Raw genomic sequence first — 25,021 nt, forward strand, 5'->3', positions numbered from 1 at the left:
GAGTGGTTGCCACTGAGTGCAGGACGGGGAGAAGGGAGATGCAGGTGCCCGGTGTGAGTGCAGAGCATGGTTGAGTTCCTGTACCCATTCTCTGGGAAAAAAAAGTCCTGTTTATACAGTTACAATTTACCTTTATTTTATACAGTATTTACACAATTTGCCCACTTTATAATTACTTGCTCCTAGAACCTAGCTTTTCTCTGTTAGCGAAATAAAAGCCTAGAAGAACATCACTTAGATGAGATCACCATTTCCCCAAGAGAGAGGCCAGTCTTATTACATTTCATCCAGAAACCAATTTATTTATTAGTTCATATTCTACACAGCTGCAGTGCACAGAGCAAACAACCCCTGTTACATTCTTTTTGTGCAAATCCTCTCCAGACAGCAAAATCATCAATTTATATCTAACAAAAAAAGACAATAACCTTATGTTTTACGGGTGTTGTATTATGTTTGTGTTATATACATTTGTGAAAATGCTGAATTCTTTGTATATTTTACAAAATCACAAATGACTACAATTATGTGGTATAAAAAAAATATTAAATGTATTTTAAATACTGTAGATCTAGTATAAATACCTGAATCATTTTTTTGTTGCTGATCAGTTTATATTGCATTAAGGGTTAATTCACTTTTTCAGAAAAAAATAAAAGGTAAACTAACACTGTGCAACCCCCCACTCCTTCACCCTTTCAGTCTCTGCTGTATTTACCTGGTGGGTGTTGAGCTGCTAGTGCTAGTGCCTATGCAGCATGCAGTCATTGTAACAGTCCAGGGATTCACGCTTCTCCCTCTTCTTCTTTCTGTGCAGTGCTTCCAGTATGGATAAGTGTGATTCTCTGTGCTGGCACTGACCAATTATAACCACTCTGATCCATCCTAGAAGTGCTGCAAAAAATGTAACCCCCCTGTGCAATCCCCCTTAATGTAACCCCCCGTGCAATCCCCCTAATGTAACCCCCCTGTGCAATCCCCCTAATGTAACCCCCCCTGTGCATTCCCCCTAATGTAACCCACCCTGTGCATTGCCCCTAATGTAACCCCCCTGTGCAATCCCCCTTAGTGTAACCCCCCGTTCAATCCCCCTAATGTAACCCCCCTGTGCATTCCCCCTAATGCAGGGGTCTCCAAACTTTTCAAACAAAGGGCCAGTTTATTGTCCTTGAGACATTAGGAGGGCCAGATTGTGGCCAGCGGGGGCAGAAAATGTCTCGTTCCCAGCACCAGTGAGAATAAATATGGCCTCAAGGCTAGTGGTCAGTAGGAGAAGGAGTAGTGCCCCTATTAGGAGGAATTGTATCCCATCATTGGTATCAGTGGAAGAAATAGTGCCCCCTTGTTGGTGTCAGTGGGAGGAATAGCACCTCATAATCAGTGGAAGAAATAGTGTCCCAAGGGCCAGATAAAGGCTCGCAAAGGGCCACATCTGGCCCTCGGGCCGCAGTTTGGAGACCCCTGCCCTAATGTAAACCCCCCCCCTGCAATCTCCCTAATGTAACCCACCCTGCAATCTCTCTAATGTAACCCCCCCCCTGTATATCTCCTCTCCCTAGAATCACAGACCTCAGATCAGCGCGCTCTGTCCACATGGATGTTCCTCCTCCTAGGCTCCTCCTCTTGTTGTGGATATACTGTGTCAGTGTGGAGGAGGAGACTAGGCTCCGTCGTTCTGAGGAATGTATTTGTTTTGATAGGCAGCCAGCACATCTCTGAGTGTCAATAGGCGATTGCAGTGCCGGTGTTCACGGAGGACATGCGGGCGCTGTGCACTGGGCTATGGCACTCTGGAGCTGTCTGCACTAAACAATTCTTACTCCTCCTCCCTCACCGAACATCGCGGGGAGGGAAGGAGATACTCGAGTGCGCAAGGGAAGGGGGAAGAGGAGAGAGCTGCGGCGCCTCTCTCGATCCAGCGCCTTGAAGGGTGTCACCCCTCTGGCGGGTGTCACCCGGGTGCAGCCCAAACCCCCGCACCTGCCTAGCAACACCACTGCTGTGTAGTAAGGGTTTGTAAATCCGTTGGCATGTAATATAGCTCCTGTATATGTTTTTTAACTGTTCAAATTAGTACCCCCTTCCTGTCCAGGCCATTTTTTAGTTTTCAGCACTGTGATACTTTAACACAGTCATGCAACACTGTATTCAAATGGATTTTATATCATTTTTGAGACAAACAAAGCTTTCCTTTGGGGATATTTAATCACCACTGGGTTTTAGGAAAAAGAAATCTCTTAATTCCTGTTATAAAACTTTTCAAATTAATAATCTGTCTTTATAATTTGTATTCTGCTACATTTCTTTGGTAAAAAAATATATATATCTTTGTATATTATTAACTGTGTGAAAGTTCCAGAGTCTACAAACTATAGAATATATACCATATTTTTCGCTCCTTAACCTGCCTGGCGGTATCCCCGAGCGTGTTTTTTAGGCTGCGATCGGTATCCCCGGGTCACGCTCGGGGTAGATATGCAGAGCCTGCAGCGTGCGCTGGCTTACCTTGTCCCTGGATCCAGCGTTGCCACCGCGCTGTGTGAGCGAGCGGGACCTCGCTCGATTCACACAGCGTCCTCCTGTGCCGCCGATCTCCTTTCTCTGCAAAGTTACGACGCACTGGAGCGGAGATCGGCGCCAAATTCAAAAACGTAAACAAACACATTACATACAGTATACTGTAATCTTATAGATTACAGTACTGTATGTAAAAAATACACACCCCCCTTGTCCCTAGTGGTCTGCCCAGTGTCCTACATCTTCTTTTATATAATAAAAACGGTTCTTTCTCCCTGCAAACTGTAGATTGTCCATAGCAACCAAAAGTGTCCCTTTATGTCAAAAATGGTTTTAGATCAGCTAGAAAACAGCGATAATAAATTATAATCACTTGCAGAATTGTGCGATAGCGATTTGTGGGGAAATTTGTCATAAAAAAAAAAAATAATGACAGCAACAATTTTGCAACTGAGAAAATTTCAGTGTTTTTGATTTGATTACATTATTGAATAATTTTTATTAGAATTATATTATTATTTGTTATAATTATTTATTATATTATAATTTATAATTTTGTTTTTAAAAAAATGTCATACCCGGGATGCCTATTAGATTCTTGTTTGGTCAGATTTAAGTGAGTTATTCCTAAGAATTACAGGCCTACAGTATTAAATGCAAAATTTCCTTGCAAATAATTGTACCGCTTTTGGTACGTAATTCCAGACAGAATCATACCGCCAGGGAGGTTAAGACGCACCTGACCATAATTCCGCGTACACACGACCATTTTTCATGTGATTAAAAACGGTCGTGTGTAGGCTCAAGAGCATTTTTCATGACGTAAAAAATGGGCATTAAAAATTTAGAACATGCTCTAATTTTTCGCGTCGTTTTTCACTTTGTCGTTTTTCACGTCATGAAAAACGGTCGTGTGTAGGCTTTAACGACATAAAAAAAACGTGCATGCTCAGAAGCAAGTTATGAGACGGGAACGCTTGTTCTGGTAAAACTAGCGTTTGTAATGGAGATGGCACATTTGTCACGCTGTAACAGACTGAAAAGCACGAAGACTGAAAAGCACGAATCGTCTCTCACCAAACTTTTACTAACACGAAATCAGCAAAAGCAGCCCCAAGGGTGTCACATCCGAATAGAACTTCCCCTTTATAGTGCCGTCGTACGTGTTGTACGTCACCACGCTTTGCTCGAGCATTTTTTTTTCACGATCGTGTGTATGCAAGGCAGGCTTGACAAGAATCACTTTGAAAAAAATGTCGTTTTTTCTAGAACATTAAAAATGGTCGTGTGTACGCGGCATAAGACACACCTAGTAGAGGAGGGAAACAAGAAAAAAATATTCTGAACCAAATCTTGTCCTAAAATATTTAGTGGTGCCCAAGAAATGCAGGCTTACCAGTGCCAAAGAAATGCAGCCTTACCAGTGCCATAAAAGAAGTCTGACCATTGCCATAAACGCAGCCTTACCATTGCCATAAATGCAGACTGACCATGCCATAAACGCAGCCTTACCATTGCCATAAACTCAGCCTGACCATTGCCATAAACGCAGCCTGACCTTTGCCATAAACGCAGCCTGACCATTGCCATAAACGCAGCCTGACCATTGCCATAAATGCAGCCTGACCATTGCCATAAATGCAGCCTGACCATTGCCATGAATGCAGACTGACCATTGCCATAAATGCATCCTGACCATTGCCATAAATGCAGCCTAACCAATGCCATAAACACAGCTTTACTTGTGGCTTAACACAGCCTTACCTCATGTCATTCCATCCTCCTGACAGAAGACAGGGCAGCCCGAGCGGCCGAATGCTCTGTCTTCTGTCTCAGCAACAATGTCAGGCCCGGCGCTCACATGGGCTTCAGATGTCTGTACTCCGCTCTCCTGCCTCTCTTCTGTCTGTGGCAGCAAGGGGCGTTGCCAGCGGCGGCGGGGTACGATGGCGGCGGTGGAGGGTGCCTAGCATACATTCGCTCAATAAGACGCAGAGACATTTTCCCCCATATTTCTGGGGGAAAAGTGCGTCTTATGGTGCAGAAAATACGGTATTTTAAATGTATCAACCCTTTTCTGCCTATCTAGATTCTTGAGGCTTAAAATGTTAGGGCAGTACTTTTTGGAATGTTATTCAAGGTATTTGAAGCTGTAATTTTTTCCCCCACAATGTTTTGTAAAATAAAGAAATAATAAAAAAAACGAGTTCATAAAGTTGTGATTTTAACAAGTTATTTCTCACACGCACAACATGGGCATACTTACCAATTACACCCTAAAGCACACTGTCCAACTCCTCCTTAATATGTGGATACCTCATGTCTGAGACTTTTTAATATCCGTGTCTCCAATTCCTATATAGTGTTCAAATAAAGAAGTTCATATTTAGCCATTTTTCATGATAGAAAAAAAGGATTCAGCTTGAGTTTGCTGAATTTTAGCTTTAAATCTTTTATACAAAAGCATTAATGCCATGTGGAATTTCACATGCAGTTGTTTTAATAAATCAGCACAAATCCTGAAATAATCTTTAGGGAATTTAGTTAGCTACAAATGGGCCACAATTACATATTCGCCCATGATGGCTTTTATTGCTATGTTCCTATCTCTGTAATAGTTTTTTTTCAGATGCCCATTAATCAAACAATTCTTTGATTTACTTATTACACATAAAAGGCCTAAGACGGCGGTAGGCAACCTTAAGGAGGTGGAGACCTACCTGAACAACATGAAAAAAGTCAAAGATCACTGGGCACAGTGTCGCCTCCTCACACCTGATTTAAACCTCTAATTTCCATACTACCATCTTGAAATCGTGTCGCATTGCACAGCAGTCATGTGTTTAAATCAGGTGGTGGCACGTTTGCCCTCGCCACTTTCTCCATTAGGTGCTTTTTTTGGTTCACCCCAGAGAGGACTTGTCCTTTTTTAAGTCCTGGGTAGGAGCTCAGGAAATTCGCTGTTTTTAATTTATGCTGGGTGCTAACTTAAAAATCCATGTCTGAACTCTGTAAGGAATGGGGAGGGTCACCCTGGGACAGCTGGAAAGCTAAAGAACTTCTTTAAAACAATAAAGGATGAGATGAGAACCAATGACTCCCTCTCCCAATTTGAGGCCATGTGTCTAGATAAAAAGGGCTCAACCCACTTATTCTCTAAACTATATAAACTCCTACTTGAGAAATTGACCACTACTATCCCCTAATACATTAGATAATCCTCTAATAGGAAGTGAGATCCCAGCAGCAATAAAAAGAAATTTGGGGATTAAAGCAGAGTTCCACCCAAAAATTCAACTTCCGCTCATCGGCACCTTTCAGGGGGGAGGGGAGAGCAGATACCTGTCTAATACAGGTCTAATTGCTCCCACTTCTGGTGATAGATCACCGCAAAATCTGCAGCGATCTACGCCATGTCTGGCCTCTACTCCACCCCCCTGCTGTCTCCTGGGAGACACACAGGTCCCAGAAGACAGCAGGGACCTGTCAGGATGGGCAGCACGAATCGTGCATGCGCAGTAGGGAACCAGGCTGTGAAGCTGCAAGGCATCACTTACTAATTCCCTTACTGAAGATGCCGGCCCCTCCACCCAGAAGCCGTGGGACGGGTTGGCTTCGGGTGAGGACATCGCGGGCGCCCTGGACAGGTAAGTGTCCTTATTTTAAAATTCAGCAGCTACAGTATTTCAATAAAATATTTTTTGGGGCGGAACTCCGCTTTAAGAGGAAGCTAAGAGCAATAGGAAGTACTTTTTGAGTTAAGACTACATACTTGAATGCAATTTTCTTTTATTAAACAAGAGTTCAATGTAACCCCATGTTATCGTTTATCACTGCTGGCTTTAAAAATATTGAAAACTTGAACTTACATTAACACGGTAATACTTAAATGAGAATTTAATGATTACACTTTAAAGCTATGGTAGCTGTCAATGCTAGCTGTATAAATACAAAATAATTTAGGGGATGAAATTCTATTCCTGTAGAAAATGCCGCTTCAGGTTATCGTCTAGGATGTCATGTGATCAAAAGTCAAAGCATCTCGCAGGGGAGGATTAGGGTCCATGTTGGCTGCTCCTCCTCTTCAGCAGGGACTAGAAGACAAAATGTCTATTTTTTTTTGGTTACATGAGCACTAGGGATGAAGTTTGGGTTTGGACCAAAGTAGAAACTAAATGGGGTGTTTGCTTGCCCTCCGACAGCATCCCACTCAGGCTTGTTATAAAAGACCCATGGGCAGCTGACTTGCTAGCAGCATTCAGTTGTCAGTCGGGTATTATTGGCTGACATCTGAATTTAAACAAAGGGGCAAGGATGGTGGTTGATATCATGGAGCGCTAGACTGTGGAGGGGGCGGGAGCTGCTGGCTCAGGCTCTCGGTGGCTCTTGGCATCTTTCTGAGAGGCTGAGCCAGGTCCCGGTCCAGGCATGTGGGTGGATCCCAACCAGGGCTCAAGTCCTGCGGGAACGCGTGGGAACGGAGTTCCTGCACTTTTTTACAGCAGGAACGCAGTTCCCTTTGCAGGACTAGAGCAGCCGAGCTGCCCGAGCCAATCCTTCACTAAGCGGCGATGCCCAGCTCGAGTCACTGTCAGGGGCAGGCGAACCTTAGTAATCCTTTATGTTACTGGCCGCTTCCTGTATATGGATTCATTGGGTAGTATGCGGGTATTCCGTCACTTCCTCGATGCCGCAATGTCTCCTGGGAGCTTTTGTCATTGTTCCCAGGAGACATTGCGGAGGTCTGCCGCGAGTTATCACAGGATTTAGAAAGAACTTGCTTGCTCCTGGGAACAATGACAAAAGCTCCCAGGAGACATTGCGGCATCGAAGAAGTGACGGAATACCCGCACACTACCCAATGAATCCATATACAGGAAGCGGCTAGTAACATAAAGGATTCCCAGGATCAGACAGTCTGAGCTAGTGGTGGAGTAGGACGCTTCCCGACAAGTCTGCTCTCACCCAGGGACCAGATAGACAGATAGACTTGACAGTCAGGCAGGTTCCTCCTACCACATTGCTAGAACATCTGCTACCATAGCATAGCACCAGGACCAACGATCTCCTCTTTCCCCCAAGCCTCCCTCCTTGCTCAGCAGCCATCACCTCCCGGGAGCCCTGTAAGGTAAGCCCCTGTCTCAGGGCCTTTCCACCTGTTCCCGGGGGCCGTTGGCGGCCGTCCTTTTCAGGACAAGCCGCGGCAGCAGCCTAATCACTGCAGAGCCAGGGCCTATGCTCTCTCCTCACCCCCCACACCGTTAGATGTTATCGAGGCATCCCTCCGCCACCTCTCCGCCTCCCCGCCGCCACCGCCTGAAACTATTTTCGGCTACCGCGATTAGGAAAGACCGCGGCTTCACCCGCGGCCTAGTCGGCGCTTCGCATCCACACCCTGTAATCTCCCCCAAACCACCTAAAAACTCTCCCCACTGCTTTTTGACCTCAAGAGGATCCCCATCCTCTCTCAGGTACCCCCAGCTTCATCCTCACATGATCCCCTGACCTCGGTCGGTAACCAGCCTATTCACTTACCCCCACTCCCTCCTCCACAGCCCAAAAAACTTAAATTGTCTCCCACTAGATAACTTCAGAATGAAGGTCACCCCCCCCCCCCATTCTGCCATAATAGGTATCCACCACCTCTTTAGCACTTGATCCAGGGTTCGCCCGATCGCCCTTTGAGGGGTCAGGAAGGAATTTTTTTCCCCTGCCACTGCACATTGGCATAGCATGGCTAGGGTTTTTTTGCCTTCCTCTGGATCAACCAGGGAGAGAGGATTAGCTAATCCTCCTTCCCGTCGCCAGCGATAACCCCCCCCGATAAATCATCTGTCCCCCCCCCCCCCGGCGTTTGGAGACCATGGTTAATCTGAGATACTCTGCAGCAATCATTTGGGGTCTAAAGCCATTTGCCGCAATATTGCCAGCCGTCACCAAAAAAGCTCTAAGAATTGAGCAACTGTTGAGAATCGATCGACGATCAACTGTCAAAAATTGCAGTCACTTACCCCAGCCTAAGCACATATCATGTGCTTTGATCAACACAAGATCGGCAGTAAAACACAGACTAGAAATCCATGATTTCATCATACAATACGATTTAGACTGCCTCTTTATCACAGAAAGCTGGCTCACAGCCGACTGTAACACCATTCTGGGAGAACTGGTGCCTGAAAACTATCGTATTATAACTGAAAACAGAGTGGGGCAAAGAGGAGGAGGCCTGGCGGTTATCCACAAGACTCACCTCGCGATCACCAAACCAGCCCTTCAAAACCCACTCCAATTCATGGAAACTCTCACTCTGCAACTGCAAACCAATCCCCAGGAAACCGTCCATATTCTACTCTGCTATAGACCACCAGGTCCAAAATCGCAGTTTCTCTCACCTTTGACAGAGTTCATTTCCACTTATACCCTAAACAGCAAACATCTTCTGCTGCTCGGGGATTTCAACCTCTGGGCCAACTCCACACAGGATCCAGTTGCTGACGCCTGCATCGACCATTTGGAACGATTAGGGCTGCAACAACTAGTAAGTGGGCCCACACATGCGTCAGGTCATACGCTCGATCTTATTTTCAGACAAGACCTGGAAATAAACAATCTGAAAAATGAGCCGTTACCATGGACTGACCACCATGTAATTTAATTCATAATTACCAAAAACGCCCCCTTAACAAAAAGATTAAAACCGGTGACAACGCACTGGACCAGATCTCTGAAGAAACTCCATTCGGAACTCTTCAAAACTACATTAGGGAAAAAAATAAAAACAATCCAATTACATCAAACTGCCACAGAAACTCTGGATGCCATCAACACAGCTCTACTACAGTCAGCTGACTTGGTAGCGCCAAAACGCAAAACCTGCATCCGAAAAAACAACGCCAGCTGGTTTAACGACCAGCTGTCGTTGCTGAAGCAAGAGCGCAGAAGAGCGGAAGCCGCCTGGAAAAGAAGCTCTTCAGAGGAAAACCACGCCATTTACAAGGCAATAACAAAAAAATATCACAAAGAAATCTTTAAAGCCAAAAAAATACATTTTTCCAATGCCATCACCAATGCCCTAAATCGCCCCCGTGAACTCTTCAAACTGGTCACCCAGACCATGAATCCAGTCTGTCTTGAAGCCCCCAATTCCGATTCCCAAGAATTTTGCAATGAATTATCGGATTACTTTGTTAACAAAATTGAAGATATTCGTGAAAGCATTCAGCAAAACCATACTCCCATTAACCCCCCCCTCAATCACTCGCCCAATACCCACATAAACTCACCGCAAGCAACAAAGTTCACGCTTAAACCCATCCCCATTGAGGCCACCAACAATATCATCGGTACTCTGCGAGACAGCACAGCGCCTAATGATATCATCCCCACCAAACTGCTGAAGGAATGTGCCAATATCCTGGCACCTCCTATCACGCAGCTTATAAACCAGTCCTTCAAGGAAGGCAGGGTGCCCTCCCAATTGAAACAGGGCATAATAAAACCCATTTTAAAGAAACCCTACCTTGACCCCAAAGACCCAAAACACCGTCGCCCCATAACAGGCCTAGACATCTTCTCCAAGGTAATGCATCTAGATTCCCATAATTTGCTCGATCCTTTTCAATCGGGTTTCCGTCCCGGTCACGGGACAGAAACAGCACTGCTTAAAATATGGGATGATGTTCTCGAGGCCGCAGACGAAGGAGAATCTTGTCTTCTGGTACTGTTGGACCTAAGCGCAGCTTTCGACACGGTAGACCACAAACTACTACTAACTCGGCTAGCTGAAGTTGCCAGAGTCGCGGAATGTGATCTATCCTGGTTCTCCTCCTTTTTGGAAAACCGATCACAAATAGTGAAATTGGGACCTTTCACTTCTGAAAAACGCACGGTGTCATGCGGGGTCCCGCAAGGATCCCCCCTGTCGCCGGTACTATTCAACATCTACCTCCGCCCTCTCTTTGAAATCATCAGTAGCCAAAAGCTACTTTACCACTCCTATGCAGATGATACACAACTGTACTTTCGAATCTGCAACAAAAAGGATCATCATCTCGGTTTAGAGAATTCCCTCTCTTTGATAGAAAACTGGATGACAAAGAGTTATCTTAAACTCAACGGATCGAAAACAGAACTTCTCCTGTTTCACGCCAATCGAAAGAATCAACTGGCAACAACTTGGACACCCCCGCCCATTCTGGGCCAAATCATCGCCCCTAGCACCAAAGTCAAAAGTCTCGGAGTCATCTTCGACACTTACATGACAATGGATGCACAAATAGGGTCAGTAGTCAGCGGATCGCACCATCTGCTGCGCCTACTACGTAAACTTATTCCATTCATTCCCAAAGAAGACATAGCAGTCGTGGTGGGAACAATTGTGAACTCCAGACTGGACTATGCAAATGCCCTTTACCTCGGACTCCCTAAGTACCAAATCACCCGTCTGCAAGTCGTTCAAAATACGGCTGCTAGACTGGTGACTGGGAAAAAACCATGGGAATCAATCTCACCTTCTCTGAGATCCCTTCATTTGTTGCCAGTAAAAGACAGAATTACTTTCAAAGCACTCTGTCTGACGCACAAATGTGTTCAAGGAAATGCCCCCCAATATTTATGCGAAAAACTAAAAGCTCACAACACCAATCGCGTTTTGCGATCCACCAATCAAAATCTACTCCAGATACCCAAAGCCAGATACAAGTCCAAGGGAGAACGAAGATTTGCGCTCCAGGGCCCCAGACTATGGAACGCTTTACCAACCAGCATTCGGTTGGAGGAGAATCACCTGACCTTTAGGAGAATGATCAAAACCCATCTCTTTTAAAGAGAAATGGACAAACGAGCGCCCAGAGGCGATTTAGTTTGCATGTGCTGCGCTATATAAGTTTCTCACTCACTCACTCATTACTCATTACTAAGGTACAATGGATCGGGAAAAAAACAACATGCAGTTTAGTAATTATGCATATGAGCGTATAATTTTTTATTTTTTTTTGCTGGGGGAGTGGATCTTGGGTGGGAGTTCCCACACTTTTTTCCCCAGGACTTGACCCCTGATCCCAACCATATGGTCGCAATCTTTCCTCACCCTGAAACGGCTCTGTGATGTCAGCCAACAGCGAGCTTCAGCCCACTGTCAGCTGAAAATGGATACCAGCTTCCATAAGATATGTGAATTTATTTTTTTATTATTTCACCCTAAAGAGAACATTGGGAACATTAGCTAGGAATGAAAACTAACTGTGTTTTTACAAAGTATGGCAAGTTTTAAACTAATTTCCCATTTTCTGCTCAGAACTATTCTCTCATGAGTCATCCATGATTTCCATTTTGAAATGTAATTCTCAGAAATCATTTGTAAGGTTTAGCTGACTATTCTGTTCAGTTATATAGATGCTCTATAGAAAAGCATTAGCCCAAGCTCTCAAAAGGTTGAGCAATTCTTTTCATTAGCCTTAAAGCAATGACATCTGTATGGCGTAGGGTATTTCATATCATCTCTCATTACTAGACATCTAAATCATTCTTATCTAACATGCTTTTTGCTGGCCTGCTTGAAAAGGTGCCATCAATGAGTGTGCATTACTCACCGGAGAAGTGATATCTGCTGCAAAGTCTGAAAGATTTTCTTTTTTAGAATACATTGTCCAATAAAGCCCTTGAATTCGATATTATTCTGCATTACAGACAGTGACAGCAAATAATTGGTTTGTGTAAAAAGGAACGAAACAGCTGGCTGGTAAGGGCCAAAGCACCTTCTAAGCTCAGTCAGCTGGGTGCACCTTCAGGGCTCAGTGCTAAGGGTCACCATATATGTTACAATGTTTGTACAATCAATTTTACCACAACTATGTAAGATGAGCACCTAGCTAAACTATTCAATCAACCCATATCCAATCAGACAGACCCTCGTACTACATAGTTCTTGGTAGAGCTAAAGGAGATTGTACAATGAGACTGTTATATGTGTGGTTGGCTTAAAGTGAATCTTCACTCTCCCAATCAACATTGGTTATTTTTAATTGTTATGCTGCTAGCATTGGTAAATAGATAAAAAAGTATATCATATTTACATGTTAGGCCCCGTACACACGACCGAACATGTCTGCTGAAACTGGTCCGCGGACCAGTTTCAGCAGACATGTTCGGTCGTGTGTATGGCCGACCGGACAGGTTTCCAGCGGACATTTGTCCAGCCGACCGTTTAGCATGCTAAGAAACATGTCCGCTGGAAGCCTGTCCGTCGGACATGTTCGGTCGTCTGTACAGACTCACCGTACATGTCCGATCGGCCGCCATCCCTCGCATGCGTTGAAGTGATTTGACGCATGTGTGGAAGCTTTGAACTTCCAGGGCCGCGCACGTCGCCGCGTCATCTTCGCGGCGACGGCACGGCCACATCACCGCGTATCGTGTACGCGCCGATTTCTGTCTGATGGTGTGTACAACCATCAGACAGAAATCTCCGGGCGGACATGTCCGCTGAAAACGGTCCGGCAGACCGTTTTCAGCAGACTGTCCGTCCGTCTGTACGAGGCCTTATAAACTTTTTTTTTTACATTCCTTCAGTTACTTGCAGGTTTCTTGCCTAGATCCCAGGAGTCTTTAGGAGAAAAGGAGGGTGTTTTCCCCAGCTAAGCACACCCTCCTGCATGCATGCTTGAGCTAAGGACAGATGGATTCCAGAAGTTAAATGCTACATGAATCATTTGCCCTTACTCAAGATGGCCACGACTAGAAATGCTAGGGGGATGTTTTTCAAAGTCATTTCTCAACAAAATAAAGCACGGAGACTTGGATGAATGGGGAGTTTGCTTTGAACATTAAAAATTAATTAAATCGTGTTTTTGGTTTGTGGTGCTCAAATGCAGTAAGGATCTGCTTTAACCACTTTCCGACCGCCACACAAACATTTACGTCAGCAGAATGGCACGGACAGGCCAATGGGCGTACAGGTACGGCCCCTGCCGCAAGCTCTGTGATTGTGCCCGTGGGACTCACGGATTTGATGTCCGTCGGTGTCCCACGATCGTGTGGCACAGAGCTGCAGAACGGGGGATGCCAGTGTAAACGAGCATCTCCCTGTTCTGCCTAGTGACAGGACACTGATCGTCTGCTCCCTCTCATCGGGAGCAGCGATCAGTGTCGTGTCACAGTAAGCCCTGCCCCCACACAATTAGAACCCATGCCCAGGACACACTTAACTCCTTCCCCGCCCCCTTCACTTTCAGTCACGTTTATACAGTAATCATTACATTTTTATAACACTGATCATTGTATAAATGTGAATGGTCCCAAAATAGCGCCAAAAGTGTCCGCCATAATGTCGCAGTCACGATAAAAATCGATGATCGCCGCCATTGCTAGTAAAAAAATATATTAATAAAAATGCCATAAAACTATCCCCTATTTTGTAGACAATATAACTTTTGCGCAAACCAATCAATAAACACTTATTGCGTTGAACTATATAAAACAGGAAAGGGATATAAAAAGATATCCAAGGAACTGAGAATGCCAATAAGCAGTGTTCAAACTCTAATCAAGAAGTGGAAAATGAGGGGTTCTTTTGAAACCAAACCATGGTCAGGTAGACCAACTAAAATTTCAACAACAGCTGCCAGGAAAATTGTTCGGGATGCAAAGAAAAACCCACAAATAACTTCAGAAGAGATACAGGACTCTCTAAAAATATGTGGTGTGGCTGTTTCAAGATGCATAATAAGGAGGCACTCGAAGAAAGATGGGCTGCATGGTCGAGTCGCCAGAAGAAATCCATTACAGCGCAAATGCCACAAAGTATCCCGCTTACAATACACCAAACAGCACAGAGACAAGCCCCAAACCTTCTGGCCCAAAGGCATTTGGAGTGATGAGACCAAAATTTAGCTTTTTGTCCACAGCCATAAAAGCTACATTTGGAGAGGAGTCAACAAGACTTATGATGAAAGGTACACCATTCCTACTGTGAAACATGGAGGTGGATCGCTGACAAAGCCACAGGAAATTTGGTCAAAATTGATGACAAGATGAATGCAGTATGTTATCAAAAAATACTGGAGAAACATTTGCATTTATCAGCCAGGAAGCTGTGCATGGAACGTACTTGGACATTTCCGACATGACAATGATCCAAAACACAAGGCCAAGTCAACCTGTCATTGGCTACAGCAGAATAAAGTGAAGGTTCTGGAGTGGCCATCTCAGTCTCCTGACATCAATATCATTGAGCCACTCTGGGGAGATCTCAAACGTGCAGTTCATGCAAGACAGCCCAATAATTTACAGGAACTGGAGGCTTTTTGTCAAGAGGAATGGGCAGCTTTTCCATCTGAGAAGATAAAGAGCCTCATCCACAAATACCACAAAATACTTCAAGGGGGCAATACATGGTATTAATAACTGGGGTATGTAACATTTTGATCAGGGTCATTTGGGCAGTTTCTGTTGTCATTATGATTTAAAAAGAGTGAACAAAGTTGATTTATAATAAATTGCTTCAGCCAAACATAAGTGAAAGCAAAGTTTTTGTGTTATCATTCATATTCTCAGAAAAATGGCCAAGAAATTATAAATTCTGCCAGGGTATGTAAACTTATGAGCACAATCATATACAGGCCGGCCGCAGTGCATTTTTAAAAAGAGGCCTGTGCATTTTTCAGTCTGGTTCAAGTGCAATTTCAACAAAAAATTTGCACCTGAATCACACCTGAAAGGTGAACAAAACCGCACCAGACTCCTTTTAAAAATTGCGCTGAAACCGCGGCCGGCTTGTGTGAACCGAGCCTAATTTACATTTTCCTTAAAGGAGAAAACAAAAAAAACATTCATTACTCACCTCTGTAGCTGCAGTATCAATCCAATGCTGCAGCTGTCCCTCCGCTGGCTCAGAGAACTGATTGATCATAAGACCACTGATTGCTCAGTTCTCTGACTTCAATGCGCAGAGAGCGATGACTGTCAGTCACCACTCTCTGCTCTTCCCTTCAAGTGCAGGCTGGAGCACCGGCTGCAGAGGGCGTAGCAGCGTCTGGCTCTCCATTTTTTATTGCAATTACAGTTTGTTGTATACACATCTCATCATACTGTACATGAGCCCACACATTAGTCTAGGTCCTTTAAATGAAGTGACGCCCTATATTAGTGATGACGAACCTTGGCACCCCAGATGTTTTGGAACTACATTTCCCATGATGCAGTGTAGTTAAGAATCATGAGAAATGTAGTTCCAAAACATCTGGGGTGCCAAGGTTCGCCATCACTGCCCTATATAGTTTTTGTTTTTCATTTCTGTACAGTACTAGAAAATGAAGAGAACACCACAGATAAGGCTGATGGTCTACTGAGAATATTGGCACCATTTTAATTCTTTGGCCACATTGCTGTGAGGCCTCGTACACGCGACCGAGGAACTCGTCGTAAATGAAACATCGTTTTCCTCAACGAGTTCCTTGTCAGGCTTGTCGAGAATCTTGTCAAGCTTTCTTTGCATACACACTGTCAAGACCAAATCTCGTCATTCTCAAACGCAGTGAAGTTCAACACGTACGACAGCACTATAAATGGGATGTTCGATTCCACTGGCACAACCCTTGGGGCTGCTTTTGCTAATCTCATGTTACTGCGTGTTAAGTAAAAGTTTGGTAAGAGACAATTCGCGCTTTTCAGTCTGTTAAAGCATGACAAATGTGTTTTCTCCATTACGAACGCTACTTTTACCGAAGGTGCGATCCCGTCTCATACTTTATTCTGAGCATGTGCGGGTTTCTAAGCATACACACGAACGTGTTTCTCGTCGTAAACTAGCCCGACGAGAAACACGACGAGGAAATTGAGACTCCCGACGAGGAAAAAGAGAACTTGTTCTCTTTTTTTCTCGTCGTGATCCACGTCAGTTTTCTCGATGAAAAACATACACACGACTGTTTTCCTCGGCAAAAAAGCTCTCTCACCAAGTTTCTTGATGGATTCTGTTGAGGAAAACGGTTGTGTGTATGAGGCCTGAGATATAAAATTCAGTTTTTTTGGGACAATTCTGCTGCAGACATTTCCCATCTTACTTGTGTCCTTCTTGTACATCTGCAGCAAGCACAGAGCCATAAGTGTCTTATGATAACTAGGACTTGATCATTGGATAAAATGTGGCCAAGGTCTATCTATCTGAGCCTGCACATTTTTTTTTTTTGGGGGGGGGGGGGGGGGGTGCAAAAAATTAGGACATTCTCTCCATCATGCCTGGGATGTTTGTAAAGGTGACACAATCCCATATGTTAGCAATTTTCTTTTCCAGTTAAATGTCTACAAAGCAGAGACAAGTTTTAGCTCAATTAAGATCCTGACAACAGCCTGGTTATACAACATGGGAAATGAAATATGTATTATCTGCCTGACTTTTCTAGGTTTTTAGGACACATAAATTTCTGGAATGTACAATATTTATGCAAAAGGCTGCTGACACTTCTAAGCCAATTTATATGTTATAGAAAATAAAATTCAGTTTAAATTTTACATGTGGCTTTACATTTTGCACCAAAATATACAGCTGCATTTCAATGAAAAAAAAAACTGATTTGTAGGTTAAAGGGCATGACTGTGTATTTTGCTAGCAAGTGTGAACCTTATAAACCTCTGAAATGAAAAATGGACAAAGTATATCCTTCTATAGTGTGTACTTGCCTCTGTTCAAAGCACCTAATGCGGTTCCTATTTCACCGCCCTCCCTTTGTTAACTGCATCAGTAACTTCCAAAAGTCTGAGCTGACACCAGATAATCTCAGAAGATGGCTCCACTCCCCTCTAGCACACAGCAGGTGATTGACAGCCTCAGCTGTGTCTATTTTCTTAACCCCTTCCCGACCGCCACATGTACATATACGTCGGCAGAATGGCACATACAGGCACATTGGCGTACCTGTACGTCCCTGCCTTCTAGCGGGTGGGGGGTCCGATCGGGCCCCCCCCCCCGCTACACGCGGCGGTCGGGTTCCCCCGGGGAGCGATCCGGGACGACGGCGCGGCTATTTGTTTATAGCCGCTCCGTCGCGATCGCTCCCCGGAGCTGAAGAACGGGGAGAGCCGTATGTAAACACGGCTTCCCCGTGCTTCACTATGGCGCTGCATCGATCGAGTGATCCCTTTTATAGGGAGACCCCCCTACAGTTGTAAACACACACTAAGTGTACACTAAATCCTACAGCGCCACCTGTGGTTAACTCCCAAACTGCAACTGTCATTTTCACAATAAAGAATGCATTTTAAATGTATTTTTTGCTGTGAAAATTACAATGGTCCCAAAAATGTGTCAAAATTGTCCGAAGTGTCCGCCATAATGTCGTAGTCACGAAAAAAATCGCTGATCGCCGCCATTAGTAGTAAAAAAAAAATAATTAATAAAAATGCAATAAAACTATCCCCTATTTTGTAAACGCTATAAATTTTGCGCAAACCAATCGATAAACGCTTATTGCGTTTTTTTTTACCAAAAATAGGTAGAAGAATACGTATTGGCCTAAACTGAGGAAAAAAAAAAATTTTATATATGTTTTTGGGGGATATTTATTATAGCAAAAAGTAAAAAATATTGCATTTTTTTCAAAATTGTCGCTCTATTTTTGTTTATAGCGCAAAAAATAAAAACCGCAGAGGTGATCAAATACCACCAAAAGAAAGCTCTATTTGTGGGGAAAAAAGGACGCCAATTTTGTTTGGAAACCACGTCGCACGACCGCGCAATTGTCTGTTAAAGCGACGCAGTCCCAAACTGTAAAAACACCTTGGGTCTTTAGGCAGCATATTGGTCCGGTCCTTAAGTGGTTAAGAGACTGTGTAGAGAAGGGTGTGTATTTTCCTTGCACTCTCAGGTTACATTGAAGTTCTGTGTCCTAGCTGTACAGTGTGTGATGTCTGATCCCCGCCCTCTGCGTCTACTACTAAGAAATAGCCTTTGATATCTGTGTACTTTAAACAGATCTGGAGAGGAGAAGGCTGCAGATAAACAGGTACAGTTTATGTAGGAGGATTTGTTTCATTTCTGTGTATCACCTGAGGCTAATAGCTTCAGTAGGTATATGTAAGGGTTTACAACCATTTAAAAAAACCAACAACAATGTTGTAATAAATATGATATAAGAACAGCTGATTTTCTGCTTTTTGTACTGTTTTCTGAATGTTTGGAAGAAAAGCCAATGAGCTGCATCAGATTTCAGAACGATATCTGTCTTCAGAAATATGTAAGGCGTTTCAAACTATGTGAACCACAAATGATCCAGCCAAATGTATTTAGTATACTAAGGAGGGCCTAGAGATGTTAGAGATTTAAACTGACATTTATAAACTCCAGGGGGAAAAAGTTCTCCCTTGGAGGGAGGCTGCCCCCGCCCCCACATTGCAAGGATTAAATATTCATTATGTCTAGGGTACTGGGAAAAGAGGTTATACTTCTGGCGATCACAGGTAGGGCAGATATGTCTTTGATATGTGGACTGTGGTTGAAAGCCTGGCGTCACTTTCTATAGCCTATGCAAGTGGAAAGATGGCGGCATCCAATGGGAATATACTATATCTGGGTCTCTTTCTGTCACCTGATTAGGAACTTTTGAATTCATTATGAGCTAAATTGCTAATATTTGACAGTAGTGTCTGTAAACAATGGTAAAGGAAAGAGTTGCTTTAAATACATACAGTATTTAGCTACGGCTGTAAATTGTAGAGATAGGAAAACCGCATGGATTTTTCAGGCTGATATCATCCCTGTTAGCAGTCCAGATCAGATCATGAATAAATGATGAGCAACCACAACAGCAATTAGTATTTTTTCAGGTGAAGTGGGTCTAATGGAATACTTTCATTTTCCAGTATTTGCACGAAAATGGCATTGTTCACCGAGATCTCAAGCCGGAAAATCTCCTCTATGCTACTCCAGCACCAGATGCTCCTTTGAAAATTGGTAAGTTTTTTAAAAACCTTCTGTATTGCATTCATACTGTGATTGGTACTGTGCCATTAAGACAGCAGTGATTAAAAAAAATTGGATTTTGTACTCACCGTAAAATCCTTTTCTCTGAAGTTCATGGAAGGACACAGCTCCTTTATTCTTGATATGCTGTAAAAAATTCTGAATAAAGAAAAAATAGTAGCGCCATGTGCAAAAATTATTTTGAACAATCCTAAATAAATGTGAAAATAAATCTGTGACAAAATATACACATATTAAACTATAATAAGTAAATGTGAGGAGTGAAAAAAAAAAACTATATATATATACCGTATTTATCGTGGTATTGCGCGCTCCGCCGTATAGCGCGCACCCCTAAAGTGGACCCGCATTCCTGTGGAAAAAAGATTTCTGTACTTTTGGTGTCTTGCGCGGCGTCCATCGGCGGCCTCGTCGCTTCCGGCGTCCATCTGCGGCTTCGGGTGTCCTCTTCGTCGGGTCCGGCGTCCTTCTGCGGCGTCCTTCCCGCTCGATCCCCGCTTTCCCGCGCCGAGTTTGAATACCGCGCTGGCATATACCAAGCGCAGTACACTCGTGTATAGTCAGGCAGGCTCGGCTACTCTCGCGCTCACGTCCTGTACATCCAGGACGTGAGCGCGAGAGGAGCCGAGCCTGCCCGACTATACACGAGTGTACTGCGCTCGGTATATGACGGCGCAGTATTCAAACTCGGCGCAGGAAAGCGGGTATCGGCGTATATCGCGCACCCACGATTTTTCCCTGATTTTCAGGGCAAAAAAATGCGCGGTATACGCAGATAAATACGGTATATATATTTTTATATATATATTAGTAAATAAAAAACAATATAATAAAGTGTTCCAAGAAAAAACGTCCATCCAGTCATGAAAATAATAATTTTAACAAGACAAGTCCATAAGTGATTAAACTCCAAGTGATTAAACTTAAAGTGGAGGTTCACCCTAAAAACATTTTTCTAACATTACATTGTGCATACTTCCAACATTTACAGTATGCAGATTTTTTTTTTTTTGCTGTACATACCGTCTTATAGCTATTTTCCACCCGGCTTCCGGGTTCTCACTCCCGTGGGAGTAGGCGTTCCTATGAAGAGGCGTAGTGTCATGTGGGACTTCACCCAGATGATTGATGTCTTGACAAAACCTTCCCCCCCGGCGGATAGGGGGCGTCAAGAGTTTCCGAAAGAAGCCGAACTGTGAGTCGGCTCTATACGGCGCCTGCACAGTCAGCTCTACATGGCTTCTAGTCGGTGCGCAGGCGCTGTATAGTGCCGTATAGAGCCGACTCGCAGTTCGACTTCTTTCGGAAACTCGTGACGTGCCTTATCCGCCGGGGGGAAAGGTTTTGTCAAGACGTCAATCATCAGGCTCTATTCTTGGTAGGTGTGTACCTGGGGGACCCTTGGAGTGGTCTTGCTTCGGATTCAGGTCTATGCCTCCCTGAAACACAGACTCTGGGAATTTAGGACCCAGATACAGATTTGGGGCCTTTGGGCCCAAACCAGCAATGACTGCTTTAGACTGTGAGACTCAGAGTGGATGTTAATATAATCAGCTCGAAACAACCTGATGCTGGGGTATCCTGCTATAATCTGTTGTTAAGTGTCTTAGCCCCATTGTGTGCCTCCTAGGTGTGAATTTCCATTGTTAATTAGTCGCCTATTGTTTCTGTCTGTCCTCTCATCTCTTAGAAATGTGATTAATATTGTGTCTACTTTATCTTGTTAACAAACCATTGTGGGATGTGTATGCTTTTGATGTGTAATGTACTTTGTGTATGCAGGGTTGTGGGCTTGATGTTGGATTGTCTGGGCACCCCCTTACTAATCAAGGCTTGTTGTTAATTAGCGTACCATGTATGTTTATGTTGGCTGTTCCTTAGATGTGGTAATTGTATAGAATAATGTGATCAAGCTTTTACCTGATCTTGCATGATATATATTCTGTGTGAATTTACAATAAAGTGAGTTTGAGTTCCAGTCTGCACCTAAGCTAGTCTAGTTTTTGGGTGCTCAGCTATAATATGTGGTTCCAGATTGGAGGAATCTGTATCTTGAAAGAGGCACCCAAGCTGGGTGCTGGATGGTCCGTAACAAGGACCCCTAAGAGCTTTTTGATTGATTAAAAATGTATCTGTCCCCCTCTTTCCTCACATTGTATAGGAGCAACAAGTACCTAAAGTTTATTACAGTAGGTGCAGGTAACAAAAATCACTCCTATTATAACATATTTCAGCAGGATGTCATGAAGGATAAGATAAACTTTGGTAACATGTTACATGTTACACTCGTATTTAGGGTGTAACATGTTGCTGTTAAGTACCCCAGCTCACCCCCTCACCCTTCCTTACCCCCATGACAGCAGGCCAAGCCTCTCCCCACACCTGCTTTCACATTTTCAAAACAGTGCAGCTGTGCAGGGCTCCACCCACAGAACTCTGTGAATGAATGAACTACAAGTTCCATCAGCCACCACAGCAGACATACTTATAGTTTTCATGGGCTGCGAGTGCACTGCTCAGCAGGCGCATAGTTAATTTAATCTTCCTTTAGTTTTGTAACAGCCTGTACAGGATATGAACACAAAGCTAGAAGAAGACTGTGCAGAAGGCTGGCATTACACACACAATCTGCTTATCACAGGTTCAATGCTTTTCAAAGTCATGTGCATTTTTTATTAGTGAACTTAGCCTCAGGGATCTCCAAACTTTCTGAACAAAGCACTAGTTTACTGTCCTTGAGGCTTTAGAGGGGCCGGACTGTGGCCAGTGAGATTAGAAAACACAGTGGTGTCAGTGAGAGAAAACAGTGTTCCATCATTGGTTTTAGTGGAAGGAATAGTGCCCTATTGTTGGTATAAGTGGAAGATATTGGTGGCCCATTGTTGGTAATCAAGGAAGGAATGGTACCCCATCATTGGTGTCTGTGGGAGGAATGGTAACCCATCATTGGTGTCTGTGGGAGGAATGGTGCCCATTATTGGTGTTAGTAGATGGCATGGTGACCCAAGGGCCAGATAAGGGCAAGCAAAGGGCCACTTCTGGCCCACCGGCTGCAGTTTGGACACCACTGGTCTATATCATCATTTGCCAGCTGTATTCTGTTGTTCCCACCACAGGTTCTTCCACCACCAACAATAACCCTTTCACAATAACTGTTGCAACAAAGCAGAGCTTTTGACATTAAAGTTCAACACCAGGAAATCTGAAAATTCTTCTTTGCAGTACAGTTGACTTCTTGTTTATCCTAGGGGAAGGTAAAACCATGTTTACTTACCTAATTCTCTACTACCCTGGCAGATGGAGCTTCCCCATGCTCTAGTGGTGGGCTGTCCTTTAGCGTCATCATGTCTAGTGCAGGGCTTTGGAAACTGAATCCATTTTAAAGACATCAGGGCCTTAGACCACTGGAGCATGGGGTAGAGGACATTGTGGTCACCAGTCTAGCAGCACGGGAGATAAGGTAAGTAAACCTTCTTTTCTGTGCTCCCTAGACCTAAACAAGCAGTTAACTCTTGCAGTATGGATTTCAGATTTGCTGGAGTTCCACTCTAAATTAAATATAGAGAAGCTGTTGGATTCTTGCCAATGTCAATAATTTATTAATCAGAATAACATCTTATAGAGGATTCTTTAGAGGATTCTTGCCAATATTGTTATTAGATTAATTTGAATAACATAGAGATACAGTCTTTGTCAGCAGTTTAATGACTCGTGTGAGCCTGGAAGCTTTAGAACTGTATGTGGGCAAACTGCATACACAATATACTAAATAAAAAAAAAAATTATTTGTATCTTTACACTATTACATTATACTCTACACTATTAAAGTATAACTCTACTTAAAAATTGATTTGTGTATAGATATAGGGGAGAAGGACCCCACCTGCTGTCACAGGGGAGGGTTGTGGGGGATTGGTGGTACAGGGGGTAAGGACTGCCGGAGCATGTTACACGTTACACCCAAATAACATGCTCCCAAATGTGAACTTAGCCTTTAACTCTTAGTTTACAATAAACAGCGCTAACTAACAAATTTTTCTCTTTCTCCTACTTGTTCCTCCTTATTTTCCTGCTGTTTTTCTAACCATTATTTTTTTTATTTATTTACTATTTTCCCTTTAATCTATTTTGTTTGTTAAAAAAAAAGAAAGTGAAAAAAATATCCTAAATTTCTTTATTTCATGTGTAAATAACTTTGCTATGTCTTGTATCCAAATCATAATTATAGTTGAATTTTATATGGGACAAATAGACAATAGAATTTTAGTAAAAGTGCATTTTTTTCCTTTATACTTTTTTTGTGTATGAATTGCATAACATTTTTTATAACTTTTGCAAGGCAATGTCAACAAAATAAAGATTGTTTTTCCTAAGAAAATTTTTATATTGCTGAATTAGTAGGCTCATAGCAGAAATGTAAAAAAATGCTCTGGTGCATAGGGGGTTTTACAAGCACGGTTGTATCAATGGTTGTATCTCTGAGTTGTGCCGTTGTATCTATGCGCCTGATTCTTAGAATCAGTTACGCATAGCTTTCTATTAGATCCGACCAGCTTAAGTCTCTTACGCCGTCAGATCGTAACTGCATATTTACGCTGGCCGCTAGGGGCGTGTACGCTGATTTACGCCTAGAAATATGTAAATCAGCTAGATACGCAAATTCACGAACGTACGCCCGGCCGACGCAGTACAGATACACCGTTTACGTTAGTCTTTTCCCGGCAAAAGTTACCCCTGCTATATGGTGGCGTACATGCGGCGTACCAATATTAAGTATGGACGTCGTTCCCGCGTTGAATTTTATGTTGTTTGCGTAAGTCATCCGTGAATGGGGCTGGATGTAATTTACGTTCACGTCAAAACCAATACGTCCTTGCGGCGTATTTGGAGCAATGCACACTGGGATATGTCCACGGATGGCGCATGCGCCGTTCGTGAAAAACGTCAATCACGTTGGGTCATGGTTATTTTACAAAAAACACGTCCCCCTGTTCCACATTTGAATTAGGCGGGCTTACGCCGGCCGATTTACGCTACGCCGGCGCAACTTACTGAGCAAGTGCTTTGAGAATACTGCACTTGCCCGTCTAAGTTGCGGAGGCGTAACGTAAATCGGATACGTTACGCCCGCTTTTAGATACGCCGCTGTACGAGAATCTGGCCCACAGTATTCACTACATGCACTAAATGGTCCAATGTAAAAAAAAAATTAGAAGAGGGGGTCTGATCATCCCAAAAACACGAAGAGAACTATTATATGGAACATCTTACTTTATACAATTCTGCCAGTATAAGATTATGTATATGGTACCCCAATGTAAATGTAAAGCTCTAACATACACAGTGGGTTAAAATTACTAAAACTGGACAGGACAAAATCTGGTGCAGCTGTGCATGGCAGCCCATAAGCTTCTAACTTCAGCTTGTTCAGTTAAAATACAACTAAAGGGAATTTAGTTTTTTTAGTTTTGGATAGTGTGGGGAGGTATTGGAATACTTTGTGAGTTTTATTGCTGCCTGAGCTCCCAT

General features: G+C 43.5%; 1 protein-coding gene across 1 annotated transcript in view; it reads left to right on the forward strand.

The window, feature by feature from the left end:
- The window catches only part of CAMK4 (calcium/calmodulin dependent protein kinase IV), a 263,753-nt gene that overhangs the window by 161,050 nt on the left and 77,682 nt on the right, over positions 1-25,021 (forward strand). The window contains exon 6 of the mRNA XM_040343331.1: positions 19,372-19,462. Within this exon, the coding sequence (XP_040199265.1) occupies positions 19,372-19,462 (91 nt within the window). The remainder of the gene's footprint in view (positions 1-19,371; positions 19,463-25,021) is intronic.

This window comes from Rana temporaria, chromosome 1 (genome assembly GCF_905171775.1).
Source record: "Rana temporaria chromosome 1, aRanTem1.1, whole genome shotgun sequence".
Taxonomy (NCBI): Eukaryota; Metazoa; Chordata; class Amphibia; order Anura; family Ranidae; genus Rana; species Rana temporaria.